This window comes from Perna viridis, chromosome 6, assembly GCF_037379345.1.
Source record: "Perna viridis isolate PV_CMFRI_1.1 ecotype Kerala chromosome 6, ASM3737934v1, whole genome shotgun sequence".
In the NCBI taxonomy this organism is placed as follows: domain Eukaryota; kingdom Metazoa; phylum Mollusca; class Bivalvia; order Mytilida; family Mytilidae; genus Perna; species Perna viridis.
Window position 1 is genome coordinate 49795035 of NC_142450.1, and position 25019 is coordinate 49820053.

Consider the following 25019-nt stretch of genomic DNA (forward strand, 5'->3'; position numbering starts at 1 on the left):
AATTTTTTGGCCTAAAATTGGTTTCTTTTCATTACTAATTTTCCATGAAATATCACTTTTGCTGTTAAGCGGGGGACATAGAGTACTGCTCTTGTTTGTGTAGCGTTGTGACAAGTAATTTTGACCAGTTTTTTTTTTAAGTCTGTGATTTAAAAGTTCCATTTTAGTACTTCAGACAGACTATTTGTTTCTAAAATCATATTCACACTAAGGAAACCAATACTTAAATCAGAGATCCACCAAGCCCTGACTGTTCAAGGTTAGACATATATGTTATTATCATTGTGTCTTTCTGACATATCAAGTTTAGTTTTGGTTTTTATTTATTGATTGTGGCATGACCATTTCTCCAAAATCATACAGGATATTGACTTAGTCACTATGTACTGATACCTTGTCATGAATTGAGCATTCAAGGCTTTCATGGTTTTGGTCATATTAATAAGGGATTATCAAGCTTCAGTAAAAGGTTTTGTAATATTAGAAAGAGAAACCAATTTTATCTTCAAAGACTGGAGCAAGGATAAAACCTAGGAATAATTCCTGTAGGTAAATAATTGTTAGCATCAAAGTTTGATCTATTAATAATACTTTGGCTGCAGGAATCTGATATTAAGCTTTTAAGGAGTTTCTTTGTCTGACATTTCTAGAATTCTTCACAAGTCTAGCCAGTATTAAAGGTTTATGGAGTCAAAAATTTCTAGAATTCTTCACATGTCTAGCTAGTGGTAAAGGTTTATGGAGTCAAACATTTCTAGTATTTTTTTGCAGGTCTAGCCAGTATAAACTACCAGTATTCCATATGTTGCTTAATTAGTGTGACAATATTATTTTAATGTGATTAGAATAATGAATTAGACATTATGTAACTGTTCACTATTGTTCTTTGTGTGTTCTAGCTGTTTAATGGTTAGAAATAAGTGTACTCAGGATTTATTATCTAAGCTACTTAGCTATATAAATCATAATCAGATTGAAATTTCATCTAAAAAGAATATATTTTCTTTACTTCTGAGCAAAAAAAAAATGGCTATGAATTAACCTGAGTTGTTAGTGCCAATCTATTTCTTAAGATAGAAGATGAATTCTCTTGTAATTACTGGATATTATCAGATATACTAATTATTACAAAAGAAGGCTTGAATTGTTGAGATACCACTTTATTTTACTCAATATACACAGATGTAATTCAGTATTGTTGAAATATTACGATACTTTTGTCAGATTTGATACAACATAGATGATTATGATGGTGTCCTACAGTAAGTACTTTAAGTAAAGATTAGGGATGTCTATGAAATTTTATCACAAGATAATGTGAAGGAAAAATTCTCTCAAAGCAGTTTAACTGCATGAGTGAAGGTGTCTGTTTAAATGACCATAGAAATTAAGCCCATTGTTCTGAATTCCCTAGAGGAGTTCACTTAGCAAAATTGCTTTTCCAGTTCAACAAGGTCAGAAGTCACAGTCAACAGACTGTAAATATTGTATAAGTTGCTAACTTCTTGACTCATTTCAATGAGGTTTCCTTTAAAGTTTTATTTGTATTCAGATTCCTTGATATGCTGCCATGCTCCAAAAGATAGGGGGTATGCTGTTTTACTCTTGTCCGTGCATCTGTGTTTCTGTGCATCTGTGTTTCTGTGTTTCTGTGTGTCTATGTGTCTGGGATCCATTCTCCCTGTAGGTATGCCTAATAGTGGGATAAATGTTTTGAGAAATTTGACAACTTTCTGTTCACTGAGGACTTTTAAATTTTCAAATTTAGAGCTGTTATTTATAAACCAGCACCATTAGAAAGTTGTATTTAACTCTTGTCCTATTTAGTTCTTTGCAACATTTGTCTGTTCATCAGTTCATTCATCCATGTCATTAAGAACTGCTTTGGAATTTCAAATTAGTATGGGATCATAAAATGCCTGTGATTAATAGATAAAGAATAATTGTATAGTTCAGATGGCTTATGGATTGATTGATTTTGTTCAGATATAAATCTCTCTTATATCATGATGTTAATTTAAAACCACTTTGGTTAACAGATAAAAGAACACAAAAAGCAATATAACATTAGCACAGAATAAAACTTGTTGATAAGATACTGTTGGTTCACTTTGTACAAAACTGGCAGTCATAAAATGTGTCCATTACTGTTCCAGTGGAAATGTGTTCATGACTGTTCCTGTGGCAATGTGTTCATTACTGTTCCTGTGGCAATTTATGGTAAAGCATGTTATCAGTATCCATGCTAGCAACAAAACCTGATATGACTGGTTCATCAGGAAAACTTCCCTCAACTGAACACTACACAAATATAGTCCATATGTAATTCCTGTTTTATATCACTCAATACTTCTTTTAAAATCAATTAATTTGTTTCAGGCAATTAATATTCAGCTAAAATATATTCTATTACTGCTGCATATATTAAGATCTTGTCTATAATCAAATAAAGAGTTGAGGGACTTCTTTTGTTCTCTCCTTGAAGAATTTTTAGTAATAAATTTGCATTTAGGTAAATTTAGTTTTTGCAGGATGTGTCAAGAAGCATTAAATATGTTAAGCGTGATCAGTCAAAATCTTTGTCCTTTCATCAATATTTTATGATTAATATACAGAAAGTTAAGAGCAGTTATTTCAACCAAATTAAATTTTTGGAAAAATTCAAATTGATAAAAATTGTTTTTTTTTTTTTTTTTTTGAAAATCTTGGAAATTAATTTCTTTAGCTGAAATTGGTTTTGTCTGAGTATAATCCTTAGATAGTTATAATTACATATGAATTTATAAGTTCAAATTCGTATATAACAATTGGAGTAAAGGAATAATTACTTTGAGTTTTTTTTATGTAATTGCAAATTAATTTATGGACGGGTTTGAAAATTTGTGAAATACACTACACTCAGCGACTTATGTTTCTCTAACACTTAAGTTTGAGTTTTAAATCTGTGTTAGTCTCATTCAGACTTTTTCGCGGTGAAATGTGAGTGTTACAACTACTCATCTGGGACATTGTATATCCTGGTTGTTAATTGTGTAGGGAGAATCACTGACCTGGGTGATTTTCAATGTATGGTGTGAGTTTTTTTCAGATGCACATTTACTCCATAACCACCCTTTTAAATGTTTATACAAATATGTGATCAACCCCTGGGACATAGATGTGGGGACTTGTAATTCATTTCTTTTATTTCTGGAAAAGCTGCTCAATTATTAAAACTATCAGAAACTAAAAGTGTCACCAAACTGCTTTTACAAGTCTGTCACTCGAATCAAATTATCATAATCAATACTTTCAAAGTGTTTTATTTATAATTATTAAAAGTAATTATCAATTTATATGTGCAAAATTAAAATATCAAAAGAAAAAAAAAATGTCTACATGATGTCTCCCGCTTATTGGGCGTAGCTGTAAATAAAAAATAACATATCAACAAATGATAAACTTGTACAAATTATAAACAAAATTTGATGATGCAGAATTTTTAATGACATGACTAAATTTTTATCTTAACTGGAGTGCTCCAAATTACCTGAGAAACAGAAACAGAATATACATCATATCTTACAATGAATTCCCTGTTATGCCTTATTGAATTTTACGACTATTACAATATACAAATGGTCAGTGTTGGCTAGATGGAATCTGGGTGGTAAATACTCATTATGTTGGTGTAGCACCGAGTTTCACTCAGGTTGGAAATTGAAACAAAATTCTTAAAAATACATATATTTGTAAAGTTGAATACTGTTTAACTCTTGATCGAAAGATTGACAGTCAGTTTATACATATTAGAAAAGAAAAAGAATTCTGTATAATATAGGAAATACAAATTTATGATTACAGGATTACATATATTTAAATCATTCTGTTCATGCTGTAATTTTCACAAGGATGAAAACCTCCAGTGCTAAAGCACTTTGATTTCACTTCATTTCTTGTAGCAAATAGTAAAATATTTCATTTCAACAGAAAATCATTCATTTTATAAGTCATTTATGTGGAATCCAGGTTGTTGTATAACCAATATTCTGTAAATATGATGAACTATATGGTAATCATAAATCTCTCTCCACATTTCCTGTGGATTCAATTTGTTTTGCTGTCAGTAAAACACAACCTCTTTTGCTCTACTGTGTTCTATGGTGATGTTTACAATGTTTTGGTTGGAAGGAATTCTATTAAGTTTGATGTTATACTTCTGTCTAATCAAGTAAACAAAATGGTTAAAGTGCAGAGTAATGTTGAGCTACTACAGTACCTGAGTTATGTTCTTACAGGAGATGGTGACCTTTCTGCCATGATGTTATATGCCAGTAACAACTATATTTCACAGTATGTGAAGTGAATTGTTCTTTACTAGAGAAAATAAATAAGAAAAAAATCGTTCATCATTATTTCACCTGCAAAATCATGATAATTTATTATTAACTCTTAGAAAAGATAATTGTTTTGACAGTGCCATGATGATGTCAATGATATAACTCGGTACATGGAGAACAGATCATATTTAACCTCTCAGATTACATGATAGATTAGTTCAGAAAATAGCTTTACTTGTGTCTGTGAAATAATTTGCCTTTAAAATGTTACACAAGGGAGATAACCTTCAGTAAGATTCCCACACATAATATAGAGTATATCATTGTTGGCTTACAACAGATCATCTTCTGTGAATAGTTGTGAGAAATCATTGTCCTGGTCTTAACACCTGTCAATTTCATTTATCATCTTTTAAGAAGTACTTAATACAGAATGCCTCTTTCCACCTCAGTGGTCTAAGTTGGGTCTCAGGGTAGCCACTGCTTCCCTCAAGTGAAGAATGTCATGGGACCCCAAAGACTTCAGAATTGGTAGTCACTGCTTCTTCCTAAGCACATGATATTGAGTGATGACTGGTCAGAAGAAATGGGGTGACATGCATGCCTTTTGTTAGATAGTACAATAAAAATTTCGCTCAGCATGTCAGATTAGTAAGAGGCAAGGTCTGATTGATCTGTAAATCGTCTAGTTTTGAAATGCATGAAATATTTGCCATATGACATTAACCATTATCAATCAATCAATCAATCAAGCAGAATTCCTTTTTAAGACTGAAATGAATTTTAAATTTTCACATCATGGAATTCTTGTTCTCTGAAAGGTGTAACAATTGCTTTGATTGAATTCATGAAAATATCTAGATGAGTTGTGGTTTAAATTTTTTTCGGGTCAAATGAGTTTTGAGCTACTGTCCTTGTACATGTTTTGTCTGGAGTTGTTTAGGATGGCCTGAAGATATCTACACATGTTTTGTCTGGAGTTGTTTAGGATGGCCTGAAGATATCTACATATATATGCTTATTATTCCCCTTGCTCAAAAAGTGGGAGTGTATATAGTCATCATGCTGATTGTTAATCCATTTGTCCATCCATTTTTCAGTTGGGCAGTCTCCAGTTCTTATCTGCAACTATCAAACAGCTGAAGGAATTTGATGACATTTTCACACATTTTTTATCACATGATGCCATTGTAAATCTTTAATATGTTCTTCCATCTGAATGATTTTTTTGGATTTCCTATATGGTGTCAAAGGGGGGTGGGGGTAAGTTTTTCCAGTTTAACTTTGAAATAATCCCCATAGCCTACAAAACCAGACCATTTCAGTTTCTAAGATAATTCATGAAAGGTCATGGTCAAAATGGCTAAATTGTTATTCAGTGAGGTAATGCCACACTTTGTGTTCCTCTTGTTTTGTCTAATTTAAAATTTATTAGAGAGAAAAGAAACTAAATGCAATAGACGAAGTTTCTTTTTTGGAGTCTATAATTGATCTGTAAATATGATATGTCCCTAATGTTTTGTTTTACAGTTCCTCCAGTGTGACTGACAAAAAGAGTCCAACACCTAGCAACAGTTCTGTTGATCTCAAAATGGCAGGACAGAATCTTCTCCCAGCATTCCCTGCAGCTAACTCCCCTCAGAGGTTACAAGTCACTGGGAGGGCAAAGGTCGCACTTAAACCTGGTCATTCTCTGATGGATTGGATAAGACTTGGTCGAACTGATAATAACTTGAATGGACTTAAAGGGAAAACTATGGATGTTACAATGCAAGAATTAGCCAAACACAACACTCAGGAAGATGCATGGATAGCAATTAGAGGTACTGTATACACACAGAAGTAGATACGACTGGACGTCTGGTTTGATGGAAACTTATATTTTTATTGGATGGTATAAGGTTATACTACATTTGTAGTTGTTGTTACCTATTTGGTAAATATAGATTCAAATTAGTTTTGAAGTTCTCATCTTCTCTATTTTCTTACTTGATAAAGTAAAGAGAAATTGAATTTTAGAGTAAGTTAGTATGTGGTGACTTCATAATTTAGAGTGAGTTAGTATGTGGTGGTTTAATAATTTAGAGTAAGTTAGTATGTGGTGACATGATAATTTAGAGTGAGTTAGTATGTGGTGGTTTAATAATTTAGAGTAAGTTAGTATGTGGTGACATGATAATTTAGAGTGAGTTAGTATGTGGTGGTTTAATAATTTAGAATAAGTTAGTATGTGGTGACATGATAATTTAGAGTGAGTTAGTATGTGGTGTTTTAATAATTTAGAGTAAGTTAGTATGTGGTGACTTGATAATTTAGAGTGAGTTAGTATGTGGTGGTTTAATTATTTAGAGTAAGTTAGTATGTGGTGACTTGATAATTTAGAGTGAGTTAGTATGTGGTGGTTTAATAATTTAGAGTAAGTTAGTATGTGGTGACTTGATAATTTAGAGTGAGTTAGTATGTGGTGGTTTAATAATTTAGAGTAAGTTAGTATGTGGTGACTTGATAATTTAGAGTGAGTTAGTATGTGGTGGTTTAATAATTTAGAGTAAGTTAGTATGTGGTGACATGATAATTTAGAGTGAGTTAGTATGTGGTGGTTTAATTATTTAGAGTAAGTTAGTATGTGGTGACATGATAATTTAGAGTGAGTTAGTATATGGTGGTTTAATTATTTAGAGTAAGTTTGTATGTGGTGATTTGATAATTTAGAGTGAGTTAGTATATGGTGGTTTAATTATTGAGTGAGTTAGTATGTGGTGGATTGATTATTTCGAGTAAGTTAGTATGTGGTGGATTGATTATTTCGAGTAAGTTAGTGTGTGGTGGATTGATTAATTCTTAGGAGATCTCCTTAATGTTGATGATTCAGGATAATGTTGAGAGATTGTTCCTTAGTATGAACAGATTGCTTGAGAATTATGTAACTGTCAAGGAATGCAGGGAAAACTATTCAAGTTTCCTGCATTAATGGATCTCAAAGTTCATCATAAAATGGTATGATGAATGTCTTTCATTAAATTGTGAAGTGGAGTTTAAAAGAAAACCTGTTTGAAGTTTCATTTGCTTGTATGGATTTTATACCATATTTAGACCTATAATAGAAACTGCAAGTGTATTTCCCTTGTTTAGTATGCAAAACCCTTAAAATTTACTTTTAAATCTTATTTCATTATTTTGTGTGCTGTTTTGTGAAGTAAGGATGCCATTTCATTTTATTTTTTTTTTTGAGGGGGGGGGGGGTTTGTGAGATAGTAAAATCAGAAGAAGTTATGGTTGTAATGACAGGCTTGGAACAGACGAACTCATTTAACTGAACTGTCTGTTCTGATTCAAAAGTAGTTTATTTTAGATTCAAGTAAAGAGGAAGAGTTAAATCAGATGGTGAAAATAGCCCTTAACACCAAAAACTACTTTAAAAATATAATCATTGTGTAGAGTTGTTAAATATTATCCATAACTGATTTTGCTAAAATTTTAAATGTTTTAATAAAGTCAGGTACCTTTGAATGTTAATTTCTATGAAATGTCTAAAATACATTTTTTTTCAGATCATATTTTTATAAGAAGGGAAGAGTCGGCATTGGAGTTACCAAAAGACAATTTATCAATAAGTTGCTTTAGACCTTCTATTGAGTAAAATTTGGATTAATAATTTCAATGAAGAGATAGTTAAATTAATCAATGTAGTAAATTGTTAGGTATTTACTAAGTTGCCTCCTATTTCTGTACTTTTAAAGTACTGGCTTTATTAAAACACAGAATGTACTTGGTTCAATTAAAATAATTGATTTTAATATACTTTAACAGAAAGTAAAAACATTGTTGAGCCAGAAATTGGCTTTATACTCCTTCAAGATATGTATTGAATTCCCTTCAAATGCAAAATTCTAAATAAAATTCATTTGAACACACAATACACATTATTTTCTCATAAACTTTCTATAAAGAAAAGTAAGAGAAACTAGGACTCAGTTCAGTCATCCATTACATGACACCATGGTAACTTACATACAATCTGAGTTATGTTGTGTTTATATCCATCATTTATATTGATTGGAAAACCATTTTATTGCATTAATCACCAAGAAAACAGGGGGGGGGGTGACAGAAAGAACTAACATTGTCAGTGAAACACAGCCCTGTACATTATCTGTATCGAGTGGGGAAACACAGCTCTGTACAATATCTGTATCCAGTGGGAAAATACATCAGAACCAATATCTGTAGCAGTGTGGAGGACATTGAGAGGATGAGAGAAAGATTTATGACTTTCCAAAAGGAAAAATAATGGGAATCAAGAGAGGAAAGATACATCATCATAGTTACTCATCTAGAAACAAATTGGTCAAAAGTTATACATCCCAATACTTGATTGTTTTGGTATGTTATTGTTTAAACTGTTGAAATTTTAACTAAATAAATCTTAAATTTGTTGAATAAATTCCTAAAAATTATGCAATGGCTGGTAAAGTGAGAATTTGTATCACTTAGTACAAAGAATTGTTTTAAAATGTGTCATTAAAAGAACTACAGCACTTATATTACACTGAAGTAAACAAATGCACTGATTTTTGTATTTAGGTCATACACTGGTGCATTTGTTGCATTTCGTCATTTCTGTTCTTTGTTGCATTAATGACATGCTTACAATTATGTCACTTATAATGTTGAATCAAAAGCATCAATTGAAACAAAAACAAAAATAATGGGGCACTTAAACATTTTTATTGCATCATTAACTTTCAAAAAGTACTTAATTCTAAAACCTTTTTTTTTTAATTCCAACTTAAGTTTCCAGATTTCGGATCATTCCCAACAGGTTAGAATTTACTTTCTCAGTTATAATTTATTTTTTATGTTGTGCCCTGCTTGGGCAAGAACTTGTAGAAAAAGTTATATGACATTTTCTGTTAAAAACAAAGGACTGAGAGAGATGAAGGTAGATATGTTAACTTCTTATATTTCTAGTATCTGATGAATTTATTTTCACCATTACAGTCAGTTACAGATAATAACAGTCAATATTAAAATCAGTATTAAGTGTCAGGTGACGTTTTCATCACCGTTTTAGACAGCTGAGACTAATATGTGATATTAGTATCACCATTAAAGTCAGTCTGTAGTTTCAGGTGATATTAGTATAATTGTTATAGGCAGTCAATAGTTTCAGGTGATATTAGTGTCAGTATTAAAGTCAGTCTGTAGTTTCAGGTGATATTAGTATCATTATTAAAGTCAGTCTGTAGTTTCAGGTGATATAAATACATGTATCAGTATTAAAGTCAGTCAATAGCTTCAGGTGATATTAGTATCAGTATTAAAGTCGCTCTGCAGTTTCAGGTGACATTAGTATCAGTATTAAAGTCAGTCTGTAGTTTCATCATACCAGTTAACCCTCCCTCTTTTTGGGTCAATTTCCCTTTTTGAGAGTCTCCCACTTGGGAGACAGAAATCTCCCTCTTTCACAATTTTTTCCCTTTCAAAATCTCTCTCTTAGCAGAAATATTGCACAAATTATGTTCCAAATGACTTGATATAAATACATTGTTTACATAACATAATGAACAAATCAACAGATAATTCTTTTTGTCTCAAATTTTGATTTTAAACCCTTAGTAGATTATTATAGATTTTATTATGTTTGTACTTGGATTTCTGCCAAAATTATCCTTTTTTTTCTACTGAAAAGGTTGTCACAGTAAATCTCCCTCTTAGAAAAGATGAAAAGAGGAAGCTCTCTCTCTTTAAGCATTCAAAAGGTTCAGGTGACAGCAAGTAGTATCATCATTATAGTTAATTTATAGTTGATATCAGTAATAGTGTTACAGTCAGTCAATAGGTTCAGGTGATGTTTGTATGTATAGTGATCATGAAATAGAAGTCTGCACCAAGTACTCCTAACCAATACTCAATCATTATATATGAAATATGATGTATTTCTGGAGAGTATCTAGGATTTACTGGCTGATTTCAGTAACCTTATGACCTCTAGACAATACCAGTAAAGTTATGAAGATGATGAGAAATGATGTTAATTTTTCATTTCAGTTTGCTATTAATTTCTTCATTCACCAGAAACAATTAATAATGGATGTAGAAATGAATGGTCTTCTGGGAGAATGGGGCAGTGTAATGCTAGTGATTTCAGGAATATTGATATGTCTCAAACTGAGAAAAAATATGTTCTGGTCTGTAATTACCAAGAAATAAAACTCAGTTGGAGGATAAAAAATGTGCAAGACTTGATTGCTGTAGGTATTACATCCGCTGGGGAATTAAAAAAAATGTCTTATGGTATACAATCAATAGAAATTGATTTGTATGTTGAATGTAAAAAACAGGATTTATTGTGAATAGGAAAGAATCAGTCAACATGATTAATACTGCATCAGTCTTGATTTAGTAGTCTTTTGTTTGCTTCATTTCTCCCTAGACAAGGGAGATAATTTTCAAGGTTCTCCTTAGACAAGGGAGATAATCTTCATTTTTCTTTAGACAAGGGAGATAATTTTCAAGGTTCTCCCTAGGCAAGGTAGATAATCTTCATTTCTCTCAAAACAAGGGAGATAATCTTCAAGGTTCTCTCACTGTGTGCAGGTCCGGGTGTCAAAAGAATAGGCCTGCAGCAGCACTGAGCTTGTCATAAAAGGCGACTAAATAGTGCTCAGAAACCTAGCTAGGGGCTAGGCGCTCTGCCCACAGAGCAACTGGGTTGTGTGCCCCAGGTGGTGGAATGGGGTACCCCTGGCGTGTTACTTGCTGGGGTTGTCAGGCTATAATACGGAAAACCCGACCGCAAACCATAGTGGTGCACCGTGGTGTGAAAGATGCCACAGTCTTTGCACTTTAAAGAACCGTTCTGTGGTATTCTCCCAGAGTAGGAACCATAGGGCTCCGCCACAGAAGGCTAAATTGCCCGACCCTACCCACCTCTCCCAATTGCCAGTGGCAATCAAAAACCCCATTATCCTTGTGTCCCATTCCATTTTTCATTTCATCATTATTTCATGTTCATTTTATCATCCATTTTATATTCACCCCCTGAATATAGCTGAAATATTGTGGCTTGGGCATTAAACCCTAACAATCAATCAATCAATCAATCAATCAAGGTTCTCTCTAGACAAGGGAGATAATCTTCAAGGTTATTATGCCAGTTAATAATTGATGCTATTAGATATCAAAAGTAAAGGCCATTGGCAATGTAGTCTTTGAAATTAGACAAGATGTCTTAACTAGTTAAACCATAGCAAAGGTGTCCTATCTAGTTAAACCATAGCCAGGGTGTCCTAACTATTTTAGCCATAGCCAGGCTGTCCTAACTAGTTACACCATAGCCAGGCTGTCTATACCAGTTAAACCATAGCTGGGCTGTCCTAACTAGTTAAGCCGTAATCAGTGTGTCCTAACTATTTAAACCATAGCCAGGCTAACCAGTTAAACCATAGCCAGGCTGTCCTAACTAGTTAAACAATAGTCAGTGTGTCCTAACTGGTTAAACATAGTCTGTGTGTCCTTACTACTTAATCCATAGCCAGGCTGTCTAAACCAGTTAAACCACAGTCAGCAGGCTGTCCTAACTAGTTAAACCATAGTCTGGGTGTCCTAACTTGTTAAACCATAGCCTGGGTGTCCTAACTAGTTAAACCATAGTCTAGGTGTCCTAACTTGTTTAACCATAGCCAGGCTGTCTTAACTAGTTAAACCATAGTGTGTCCTAACCAGTTAAACCATAGCCAGACTTTCCTAACTAGTTAAACCATAGTCAGTGGCACTGTCCTAACTAGTTAAACCATAGTCAGTGACACTGTCCTAACTAATTAAACCATAGCCAGGCTATCCTAACTAGTTAAACCATAGCCAGGGTGTCCATATTAGTTTAACCATAGACAGGTTGTCCCAACTTATTTAACCATAGCCAGGCTGTCCTAACTAGTTCAACCATAGTCAGTGACACTGTCCTAACTAGTTAAACAATTGTCAGGCTGTCTTAAAGAGTTAAACCATAACTAGGCTGTCCAAACCATAGTAAGTGTGTCATAACTAGTTAAACCATACCCAGGCTGTCCTAACTAGTTAAACCATACCCAGGCTGTCCTAACTAGTTAAACCATAGTAAGTGTGTCCTAACTAGTTGAACCATAGCCAGGCTGTCTGAAACAGTTAAACTATAGCCAGGCTGTCTAAATGAGTTACACCATAGCCAGGCTGACAAAAACTAGTTAAACCATAGCCAGGCTGTCATAACTAGTTAAAGCATAGCCAGACTGTCATAACTAGTTAAACCACAGCCAGGCTGTCTAAAAGAGTTAAATCATAACCCAGCTGTCCAAACTATTTAAACCATAGCCAGGCTGTCTAAAACCGTTTAACCATTGCCAGGCTGTTCAAATGGTTAAACCATAACCAGGCTGTCTAGATGGCACTTGCGTATTAGTTCGGTGAAGCAGTATGTGTATGAAAATAGTATTTGGAGAAATAAAAATTCAATAAATATCGAAATCAGCCTCATGAATTGAAATTTATCAAATGATAGGAGAATGAAAACTCACATGTAGAATGTGTACCTTTTAAGTTCATGCATGTGTTGCAGGGAAATTGAAGCATTGATTTTACAATATAATAAGGTTGTTAAAAAAGCAACTCAATTTATGAGACAGTTGTCTCTAGTAAAATTAGAGTGCATTTGTCAACTTAATATTGTTACAACAGAAGCCTATTCTTTCAACTTCACAAACTAATTGTTAAACTGTCATATATTATGCAACAGCTTGCTAACTATATGCAAGCATTTTCAACTTTAGAATACTAGTAGCAAAATTTCATGACATTTCAAGAAGCAACTTAAACTGTAAATATTTTTAAGTTGTAGGCTTGAAATCTGTTCAATTTTAGCTTTTTTTTGCAGGGAAAGTGTACAATATAACACCATATATGGAGTACCATCCTGGGGGCATTGATGAACTGATGCGTGGAGCTGGTCTGGAGGGAACACAGTTATTTGATGAGGTAAGTCCTTGTAAAATAAGATATACAGAAGTATTTGTATGCGTGGAACTGATGTAAGGGGTTGGTTTGAGGTACATAGCAGATAAGTCAGATTATTTTATGTGTTTGAGTATAACTAATGTAAGGATCTGGTTTGGGGTACACAGCAAATAAGTCAGATTATTTTATGTGTTTGAGTATAACTGATGCAAGGATCTGGTTTGGGGTACACAGTAGATAAGTCAGATTATTTTTTGTGTTTGAGTATAACTGATGTAAGGATCTGGTTTGGGGTACACAGCAAATAAGTCAGATTAGTTTATGTGTTTGAGTATAACTGATGCAAGGATCTGGTTTGGGGTACACAGCAAATAAGTCAGATTAGTTTATGTGTTTGAGTATAACTGATGTAAGGATCTGGTTTGGGGTACACAGTAGATAAGTCAGATTATTTTTTGTGTTCTGAGTATAACTGATGTAAGGATCTGGTTTGGGATACACAGCAAATAAGTCAGATTATTTTATGTGTTTGAGTATAACTGATGCAAGGATCTGGTTTGGGGTACACAGCAAATAAGTCAGATTAGTTTATGTGTTTGAGTATAACTGATACAAGGATCTGGTTTGGGGTACACAGCAAATAAGTCAGATTATTTTATGTGTTTGAGTATAACTGATGCAAGGATCTGGTTTGGGGTACACAGTAGATAAGTCAGATTATTTTTTGTGTTTGAGTATAACTGATGTAAGGATCTGGTTTGGGGTACACAGCAAATAAGTCAGATTATTTTTTGTGTTCTGAGTATAACTGATGCAAGGATCTGGTTTGGGGTACACAGTAGATAAGTCAGATTAGTTTATGTGTTTGAGTATAACTGATGCAAGGATCTGGTTTAGGGTACACAGCAAATAAGTCAGATTCTTGTCAAGTTAAGTATAGGGAGATATGATACCTGTACTAAGTGAATTCAGTGTGTTGGGAGATATGATACCTGTACTAAGTGAATTCAGTGTGTTGGGAGATATGATACCTGTACTAAATGAGTTTCATGTATTGGGAGATAAGATACTTGTACTAAGTGAGTTCAGTGTATCTGGAGATATGATACCTGTACTAAGTGAGTTAAGTGTGTTGGAAGATATGATACCTGTACTAAGTGAGTTCAGTGTGTTGGGAGATATGATACCTGTACTAAGTGAGTTCAGTGTGTCTAGAGATATGATACCTGTACTAAGTGAGTTCAGTGTGTTGGGAGATATGATGCCTGTACTAAGTGAGTTCAGTGTGTAGGGAGATATGATACCTGTACTAATTGAGTTCAGTGTGTTGGGAGATATGATACCTGTACTAAGTGAGTTTCGTGTTTCAGGAGCTATGGTACCTGCACTAAGTGAGTTTCGTGTATTGGGAGATATGGTACCTGTACTAAGTGAGTTCAGTGTATGGGGAGATATGGTACCTGTACTAAGTGAGTTCAGTGTATGGAGAGATATGGTACCTGTACTAAGTGAGTTCAGTGTATGGAGAAATATGGTACATGTACTAAGTGAGTTCAGTGTATGGGGAGATATGGTACCTGTACTAAGTGAGTTCAGTGTATGGAGAGATATGGTACCTGTACTAAGTGAGTTCAGTGTATGGAGAGATATTGTACCTATACTTAGTGAGTTCAGTGTATGGAGAGCTATGGTACCTGTACTAAGTGAGTTCAGTGTATGGGGAGATAAGGTACCTGTACTAAGTGAGTTCAGTGTATGGGGAGATATTGTACCTATACTTAGTGAGTTCAGTGTGTCTGGAGATATGATGCCTGTACTAAGTAAGTTCAGTGTATGGAGAGATATGGTACCTGTACTAAGTGAGTTCAGTGTATGGATAGATAAGGTACCTGTACTAAGTGAGTTCAGTGTATGGGGAGATATGGTACCTGTACTGAGTTAAGTGTATGGAGAGATATTGTACCTATACTTAGTGAGTTCAGTGTGTCTGGAGATATGATGCCTGTACTAAGTGAGTTCAATGTATCTTCTGTGTATAACACATTCTAATTTGTTGTTTTTTGTTCTGTATGTTTTCCTCACCATTCTGGATGTTTTAGTTGTTTGTTTTTTGTTCTGTATGTTTTCTTCACCATTCTGGATGTTTTAGTTGTTTGTTTTTTGTTCTGTATGTTTTTCTCACTATTCTGGATGTTTTTCTCACCATTCTGGATGTTTTTAGTTGTTTGTTTTATGTTCTGTATGTTTTCATCACTATTCTGGATGTTTTAGTTGTTTGTTTTATGTTCTGTATGTTTTCCTCACCATTCTGGATGTTTTAGATATTGGTTGTTTTATATTCTGTATGTTTTCTTTACCACTCTGGATGTTTTTAGTTGTTTCTGTAGGTTTTGTTTGCTTTGCTGGATTTTCTGAGCTTTCTGTGTGTTTTCTTTGTTTTGCTGTTGTTATCTATTAATTGTTTTCTGGGGGTTTCTTTATGTTTTAAGTTATTTTTCTTTCTGTACATTCTTAGTTCTCTGCATTTCTACATTTCTAATGTAGCTGGTAGTCCGTAGTACATTTACATTGTACCGTTCTAATGTAGCTGGTAGTACATAGTACATATACATTGTACCGTTCTAATGTAGCTGGTAGTCCACAGTACATTTACATTGTACCGTTCTAATGTAGCTGGTAGTCTGTAGTACATATACATTGTACTGTTCTAACGTAGCTGGTAGTCCACAGTACATTTACATTGTACCGTTCTAATGTAGCTGGTAGTCTGTAGTACATATATATTGTACTGTTCTAATGTAGCTGGTAGTCCACAGTACATTTACATTGTACCGTTCTAATGTAGCTGGTAGTCCGTAGTACATATACATTGTACTGTTCTAATGTAGCTGGTAGTCCACAGTACACTTACATTGTACCGTTCTAATGTAGCTGGTAGTACATAGTACATTTACATTGTACCGTTCTAATGTAGCTGGTAGTCCGTAGTACATATACATTGTACCGTTCTAATGTAGCTGGTAGTCCACAGTACATTTACATTGTACCGTTCTAATGTAGCTGGTAGTCCGTAGTACATATATATTGTACTGTTCTAATGTAGCTGGTAGTCCACAGTACATTTACATTGTACTGTTCTAATGTAGCTGGTAGTCCACAGTACATTTACATTGTACCGTTCTAATGTAGCTGGTAGTCCGTAGTACATATATATTGTACTGTTCTAATGTAGCTGGTAGTACATAGTACATATACATTGTACCGTTCTAACGTAGCTGGTAGTCCGTAGTACATATATATTGTACTGTTCTAATGTAGCTGGTAGTCCACAGTACATATACATTGTACCGTTCTAATGTAGCTGGTAGTCCGTAGTACATATACATTGTACCGTTCTAATGTAACTGGTAGTACGTAGTACATATACATTGTACTGTTCTAATGTAGCTGGTAGTCCGTAGTACATATACATTGTATAAATCATCATTTAAAGCTGTAGTTTGATGTTTCTACCAATGTATCAATGATAAGAAGGTTCAGCCATTACATGTATTGTGTAATGGTGTTCAAAGGAGGTTATAAAATTACTTTCTGAAAGTATAGATTGATATAATCATTGGCTGAGAAAGATGTTAAATAGTTTCTGTTCCTTCTTGGGTACTGGAGTACATGAGGGTTTTTATACTCCCTGCAACGTTGGTAGACTTATGTGGGTGGAGGTACTTAGGAATCCTCCCTGCAAGGTTAGTAGGATTGGGTCGGAGGAGGTTCTTCTGAATTGCTTTGACTGTTCATATGTCAATCTATTTTTCGAAGTACATATCCCAAACAATCTGTATGGTGCATTATTCTGGTTTATCAGTGTACAGTGTAGTTTGTTTAAATTTGAAATGACAAATGGGTATCATGTTGACATTCATTAAGCAAGATAATCATTCAGTTCTAGTTTAATGACTGGCACAATTTATCTCCTACTAAGCATATTTCTGTGAAAATATAGACAGTAGTTAAACCCCAAGTTTATGCCAGCAAAGTCATTGTTAGAATTATGAAATATACTTAAAATTGAAAGCCCTGTTTCCTCCTAAGTAAAAAAAAACCCTTATTATTTGAGGAAAATAGTAACAAAGTTTAATGATGTTTGTAGTACAGACTATGGCGTACTTTCCAGTTATGATTCATTTGTATTCATCCCATGCAAGATATAAATCTCACTTATTTTTGTAAGTAAGGGTGCACTTGACAGGAAAATGATTAGGTCTGTCTGATACAGGTACATAGGTAAGGGTGCACTTGACATGTTAATGATCAGGTCTGTGTAATATAGGTACACAGGTATAGACTCTTAGAATAAGGTCTCATTACTAACTATTTTGAAGTTGTCTTCAGTGATCAATAGTTTCTAATCAAGTGCTGGAAATAAGGATAAATTGGAATAATTATTGGTTATAAAAATACAGTAACTTTTGTCATTAATGACAGGTAATTGAATTTTTCAGGTACACAAATGGGTGAACTTTGAATCAATGTTAGAAAAATGTTATGTTGGTAAACTGAAGTCATCATCACCAGTTCATAAAAAAGGTATGGCTGTTTTTACCACTACATATTTAATTAAAACAAAGAACAATAAAAATACAATATTAATAGTTTGGCCATATTTGTTTAAGGTTTTCTGATAACCAGAATATTGAGATAATTGTTGAGCATCTCATGTCACGAAAGAAAAAAAGGCTTATATTAATTAAAAAGACAAATTGAAAAGGTGCACTTATGATATTTAGTTGTCTCTAATGAAAAACAATCTTCTTATAGAGTTTGTCTTATTAATTGAATTTTCTTCATGAATATTTCATATATAAGTTTTCTGAAATGACACCATACTAATGTGGTATAAATGTTGTCTATATATAATGTTAAACTCAGATGATTCCTTACAGATAGCCTACTGTCACAGGTCCAGAAGAAATCTTTACAACAGAATGGTATGTTATAGTGAAGCCATATGGTCATTGTTGGTAATTCCCTATCATCCTTGAGAAAACTCTTAAGGTCAAAAGTCTTACACTTCAAGGTCATAGTATGACTAATGAAACACTAAGTAAAACTTTGCACAGTGAGGAAATACCATCCTTTATGTTGCCTTTTATATGGGTACACTAAATTTATAGCTGTTGAATGTATTTATAATGTTTTCATAGTAAGTTTTTGATGTCCAGGCTGTAATTTGAGTAAAAATTAAAGAGTGTACAAAGCGCAATAACATTTAATGTCATAATGTGACAGAGAATATTTGATTACTTATTATTTTTTCAACGAGAGGGAGTTTCTCATGCTTTTCTCGTCAAGCGGCTTTCCCGCGAGACAAGATGAGAATGAGAAACTCCCACGTGTTGAAAAAATATTTAATAATCTGTTATCGCTGTTTAGCTGAATTGTAAGGTATTAGTTTTTTTTATTATCGGTTTTCCTGACCTAAATATGTAAGTTTCATAAGCACTGCAAATTTCCGTTCGGGACTATTTTTCAGCAATGTGCTACATGATGTCACATATGATGTGCAGCAGTGATACACATCATTTGAAAAAAAATTGGTTAACTATGACGGTCGCATTAAAAATTTGTGGAATAATTTTGGGATTTATTAATTTTAATTGGGTAAGTTACTATATTTAATCATTTTCCATTGTAGACTGGAAAACATTGCCACAAATTTGGCATTATTTCATACGTAGTAAACAAACAGATGATTATTTGGGTCGTCAAATATTCCTATGCTGTTGCTTGTATGTCTCGCAAGGACATAGAAACTGGCGATAATTTCCATTATCACGCAACTAGCGTTAGATTGAAAATTATCGTATAGCACGATCGAAGGGATTTTAAACAAAATTGCGATAAAATTTAATACTCCAGCAAAGATTTTTGGATAAGACACATTCTAGCTATATACAATACTTAAAGGAGATTGTCAGTTACCCTTAAAGTAATATACAACTAGTTTTTGTTGATTGATATAAAACACATACTTCATAACAGATATTTCAGATTCTAAAGTAAGAGATTACCATTAATTTTATAGGTCTGTTTCACTTTTATGTTGTTTTTTTTTTCAATTATCTAAATTCCATTTCAGAATCTCTGAATGCTAATGCTGCATGTTTACTGTTTAACTACAGCAGAACAAAAACATAATTCATTTTCAAAGTCATCTGTTATAAATGCAGTTATTGTGTAACATGGAGCATAAGAAAACATCACCATACTTAATCATAGTTATTTTGTCACTTTTCCAATAAATATTTATCACAATTATACGAATGTCTGAATAAAAGTGCATTTTGGGGTCATCATACTTTGGGCCTATTTTCCATTAACAAACATGTTAGATAATTCTTTTTCTTGCTGTAATCAATTCTAGTTAGATCTGTATTCAGCTTTATTTGATGTTTTATCAAGATGAGGAGTTTGTTAATAAATTATGTTTTCACTTGAAGCTCAGTGAAATTATGTGGTAACTACATGATTGTTTCAAAATATTTTAAAGTGAATTATAGTTAGTATGATGCAGATCTGCTGTCTAGTTGATACTGTAATTCGAATTTCTGTAATTCTACTGATTTTCACTAACAAACAAAAATTGAAAAAAAATAACAAGTTGTAAATAACTCTCTTTTGTTATGGAATACACATTGAAAATAGTGTGAGTCCTGAAAATAAATAGAGAAACTGAATTGATATTCTGAAACAGGAAAATAAAGTATCCACTAAAACAATTGGTTTACAGAATATAACAGACAATGTTAATGTAAGAGACTTTATCACTATTAACAAATCTGACCTTTTTATTTGTAAGTTGAGTATCACTGTACTTACTAGTGATGTATGTAAGATATGGATCAATAAACCTAATTTCATTTGTCATCTTGAATTTGTTTTATCCTCTTTCTCACTACTGGCATATAACAACAAGTATAAAGGCTACTAATGATTTAATGGTGATGAACTCCATAGCTTTGATTGTATTTCCTTTTTGATATTTACCATTTCCAGGTCCATCATTAGCTGGACTAAAACCTCCATCAGGACCACAACCACCAAGGTTTGTAACTATTCTATGTATTGATATCACATTAGTACTGATCATTTTATATCAAAGAATGAGCTATTCTGATTGGTTAAAACAGGGTCATGTGGTAGTCATTGTTATACATATAAATGTTAAGAGGGCATTACGACATGATATGCAGTCCATGCGAGACAGGATAGTCAAGGATGTTAAAACCACATGATATATCACCAAGTAATACTTGCTTCAGATACTTTAATCAAATAAACTCAATAGGACATTATCAACCAATGTCCCAGGGTAGTGATAACGCTATCAACATTAATAATGCCTATGCCATAGGTTTTAGGCATGAACAGTTTTTCTAGCAATAAAACTGAACCTTCGTCAGTCATTTTATCATGATAATGCCCTCTGATTTATAAAATAACCAATGAAAACTCAGAACTTGCTTATATGGAAGTTTTATTGTTATACAGAAGTTCCCCCAACAAAAATTATAAGTAATGCTTGAATTACTTTTAACTGTAGATAAAAAGTACAAAGAATTTTGTTTTTGACATTGGTAGGAAACAGTTCAATGTAGCATTATAGAACATGTAACTGATTCCTGATTGTGAACACTGTGACTTTAGTTATATAGAGCGATGTAATGCTTTTATCATTTTAGGTTTTACTGTTACTTGATTGTGAACACTGTGACATATAATTAAATGTTTTTATCATTTCAGATTTGACTGGTTCCAGAGTGTGAACACTGTGACTTTAGTTATATACACCAAATGTCATCACATGAGACGTGATTGTGTCATCATAAATAAATCTCTGTTTACTTTCTTCTCGATGTTATATATAGAGAATTATATTTATTTTGTACATATAGGTATGTAACAATTCTTTCAGTGTTTTTGTTGTGTGTGTCTGTTTTCCATGTCTTGTCTGTGTCCCTGGATTATTTTCTTTTGATTTCCACTAGAATCTTGAGTCCCTTGATTACTCTTTAACATATTATCTTTGTGTTCTACTGTTTTGTAGCCATTGAACAAGTGTGGAGCCAGAGATTTACAAAAGTTCTGTTGATACTCAAATACTAAATTTCCTCTATATTTAATATATAACATTTCAAAATTTTCAATTTCATAAGTGGGTGAGGGGCAAGCTGGCCCCTTGGATCAGCAAATGTATTATCATACTGGACAAAAACAGAAATAAAAAAACAGATACACATGTATCCATTGAATTCTTTTTCCTGACAATAAAACATATCAAAAACTTATCAAAAATAACAAAGTAAGTGACAAGAATATAATTTTATACATTGTGCTTTATAACAATCATTCATATTTTCCATCATATGTAAATCCTATCAAGTTATAAAAACATATCTTTAAACTCTGTCTTGTGAGTGTTTTCCATTATATATAAATCCCAACATGTTATAAAAACATGATATCTTTAGACTCTGTCTTGTAAGTGTTTTAGGTTATGTACATTCTAATAATCTTCACATGTATAGTAAAGGTAGAAATGGAAATATAAACTGCATATGTTTGATCTATGTTTCAGAATTAGAAAATAAAGTCAAAGATAACTATGATGGTAAGATATAGTACATTTATTAGTGCATGGATTTGTGTCATGTTGCCACAGTATTATGTTGTGGTCTTGTGTCATGTTGCCACAGTATTATGGTGTGGTCTTGTGTCATGTTGCCACATTATTAAGATGTGGTTTTGTGTCATGTTGCCACAGTGTTATGGTGTGGTCTTGTGTCATGTTGCCACAGTGTTATGGTGTGGTCTTGTGTCATGTTGCCACATTTTTAAGATGTGGTTTTGTGTCATGTTGCCACAGTATTATGGTGTGGTCTTGTGTCATGTTGCCACAGTATTATGGTGTGGTCTTGTTTTATGTTGCCACAGTATTATGGTGTGGTCTTGTGTCATGTTGCCACATTATTAAGATGTGGTTTTGTGTCATGTTGCCACAGTGTTATGGTGTGGTCTTGTGTCATGTTGCCACATTATTAAGATGTGGTTTTGTGTCATGTTGCCACAGTATTATGGTGTGGTCTTGTTTTATGTTGCCACAGTATTATGGTGTGGTCTTGTTTTATGTTGCCACAGTATTATGGTGTGGTCTTGTGTCATGTTGCCACATTATTAAGATGTGGTTTTGTGTCATGTTGCCACAGTGTTATGGTGTGGTCTTGTGTCATGTTGCCACATTATTAAGATGTGGTTTTGTGTCAAGTTGCCACAGTATTATGGTGTGGTCTTGTTTTATGTTGCCACAGTATTATGGTGTGGTCTTGTTTTATGTTGCCACAGTATTATGGTGTGGTCTTGTGTCATGTTGCCACATTATTAAGATGTGGTTTTATGTCATGTTGCCACAGTATTATGGTGTGGTCTTGTGTCATGTAGCCACAGTATTATGGTGTGGTCTTGTTTTATGTTGCCACAGTATTATGGTGTGGTCTTGTGTCATGTTGCCACATTATTAAGATGTGGTTTTGTGTCATGTTGCCACAGTGTTATGGTGTGGTCTTGTGTCATGTTGCCACAGTGTTATGGTGTGGTCTTGTGTCATGTTGCCACATTTTTAAGATGTGGTTTTGTGTCATGTTGCCACAGTATTATGGTGTGGTCTTGTGTCATGTTGCCACAGTATTATGGTGTGGTCTTGTTTTATGTTGCCACAGTATTATGGTGTGGTCTTGTGTCATGTTGCCACATTATTAAGATGTGGTTTTGTGTCATGTTGCCACAGTGTTATGGTGTGGTCTTGTGTCATGTTGCCACAGTGTTATGGTGTGGTCTTGTGTCATGTTGCCACATTTTTAAGATGTGGTTTTGTGTCATGTTGCCACAGTATTATGGTGTGGTCTTGTGTCATGTTGCCACAGTGTTATGGTGTGGTCTTGTTTTATGTTGCCACAGTATTATGGTGTGGTCTTGTGTCATGTTGCCACATTATTAAGATGTGGTTTTGTGTCATGTTGCCACAGTGTTATGGTGTGGTCTTGTGTCATGTTGCCACATTATTAAGATGTGGTTTTGTGTCATGTTGCCACAGTATTATGGTGTGGTCTTGTTTTATGTTGCCACAGTATTATGGTGTGGTCTTGTTTTATGTTGCCACAGTATTATGGTGTGGTCTTGTGTCATGTTGCCACATTATTAAGATGTGGTTTTGTGTCATGTTGCCACAGTGTTATGGTGTGGTCTTGTGTCATGTTGCCACATTATTAGGATGTGGTTTTGTGTCATGTTGCCACAGTATTATGGTGTGGTCTTGTTTTATGTTGCCACAGTATTATGGTGTGGTCTTGTGTCATGTTGCCACATTATTAAGATGTGGTTTTATGTCATGTTGCCACAGTATTATGGTGTGGTCTTGTTTTATGTTGCCACAGTATTATGGTGTGGTCTTGTGTCATGTTGCCACATTATTAAGATGTGGTTTTGTGTCATGTTGCCACAGTGTTATGGTGTGGTCTTGTGTCATGTTGCCACATTATTAGGATGTGGTTTTGTGTCATGTTGCCACAGTATTATGGTGTGGTCTTGTTTTATGTTGCCACAGTATTATGGTGTGGTCTTGTGTCATGTTGCCACATTATTAAGATGTGGTTTTATGTCATGTTGCCACAGTATTATGGTGTGGTGGTCTTGTGTCATGTTGCCACAGTATTATGGTGTGGTCTTGTTTTATGTTGCCACAGTATTATGGTGTGGTCTTGTGTCATGTTGCCACATTATTAAGATGTGGTTTTGTGTCATGTTGCCACAGTGTTATGGTGTGGTCTTGTGTCATGTTGCCACAGTGTTATGGTGTGGTCTTGTGTCATGTTGCCACATTTTTAAGATGTGGTTTTGTGTCATGTTGCCACAGTATTATGGTGTGGTCTTGTGTCATGTTGCCACAGTATTATGGTGTGGTCTTGTTTTATGTTGCCACAGTATTATGGTGTGGTCTTGTATCATGTTGCCACATTATTAAGATGTGGTTTTGTGTCATGTTGCCACAGTGTTATGGTGTGGTCTTATGTCATGTTGCCACATTATTAAGATGTGGTTTTGTGTCATGTTGCCACAGTATTATGGTGTGGTCTTGTTTTATGTTGCCACAGTATTATGGTGTGGTCTTGTTTTATGTTGCCACAGTATTATGGTGTGGTCTTGTGTCATGTTGCCACATTATTAAGATGTGGTTTTGTGTCATGTTGCCACAGTGTTATGGTGTGGTCTTGTGTCATGTTGCCACATTATTAAGATGTGGTTTTGTGTCATGTTGCCACAGTATTATGGTGTGGTCTTGTTTTATGTTGCCACAGTATTATGGTGTGGTCTTGTTTTATGTTGCCACAGTATTATGGTGTAGTCTTGTGTCATGTTGCCACATTATTAAGATGTGGTTTTGTGTCATGTTGCCACAGTATTATGGTGTGGTATTGTTTTATGTTGCCACAGTATTATGGTGTGGTCTTGTTTTATGTTGCCACAGTATTGTGGTGTGGTCTTGTGTCATGTTGCCATAGTATTATGGTGTGGTCTTGTGTCATGTTGCCACAGTATTATGGTGTGGTCTTGTGTCATGTTGCCACAGTATTATGGTGTGGTTTTGTTTTATGTTGC

At 33.9% G+C, this 25019-nt stretch overlaps 1 protein-coding gene across 4 annotated transcripts in view; it reads left to right on the forward strand.

Moving 5' to 3' along the window:
* LOC148615468 (cytochrome b5 reductase 4-like) overlaps positions 1-25019 on the forward strand; it is a 70429-nt gene that overhangs the window by 30031 nt on the left and 15379 nt on the right. For all 4 annotated transcript variants that reach the window (XM_088590366.1, XM_088590365.1, XM_088590363.1 and 1 more), the window contains 7 exons: positions 5850-6142; positions 13231-13331; positions 17810-17894; positions 18251-18295; positions 20364-20412; positions 21111-21262; positions 21946-21978. In XM_088590366.1, the coding sequence (XP_088446492.1) occupies positions 5911-6142; positions 13231-13331; positions 17810-17894; positions 18251-18295; positions 20364-20412; positions 21111-21262; positions 21946-21978 (697 nt within the window). In that variant the 5' untranslated portion in view covers positions 5850-5910. The remainder of the gene's footprint in view (positions 1-5849; positions 6143-13230; positions 13332-17809; positions 17895-18250; positions 18296-20363; positions 20413-21110; positions 21263-21945; positions 21979-25019) is intronic.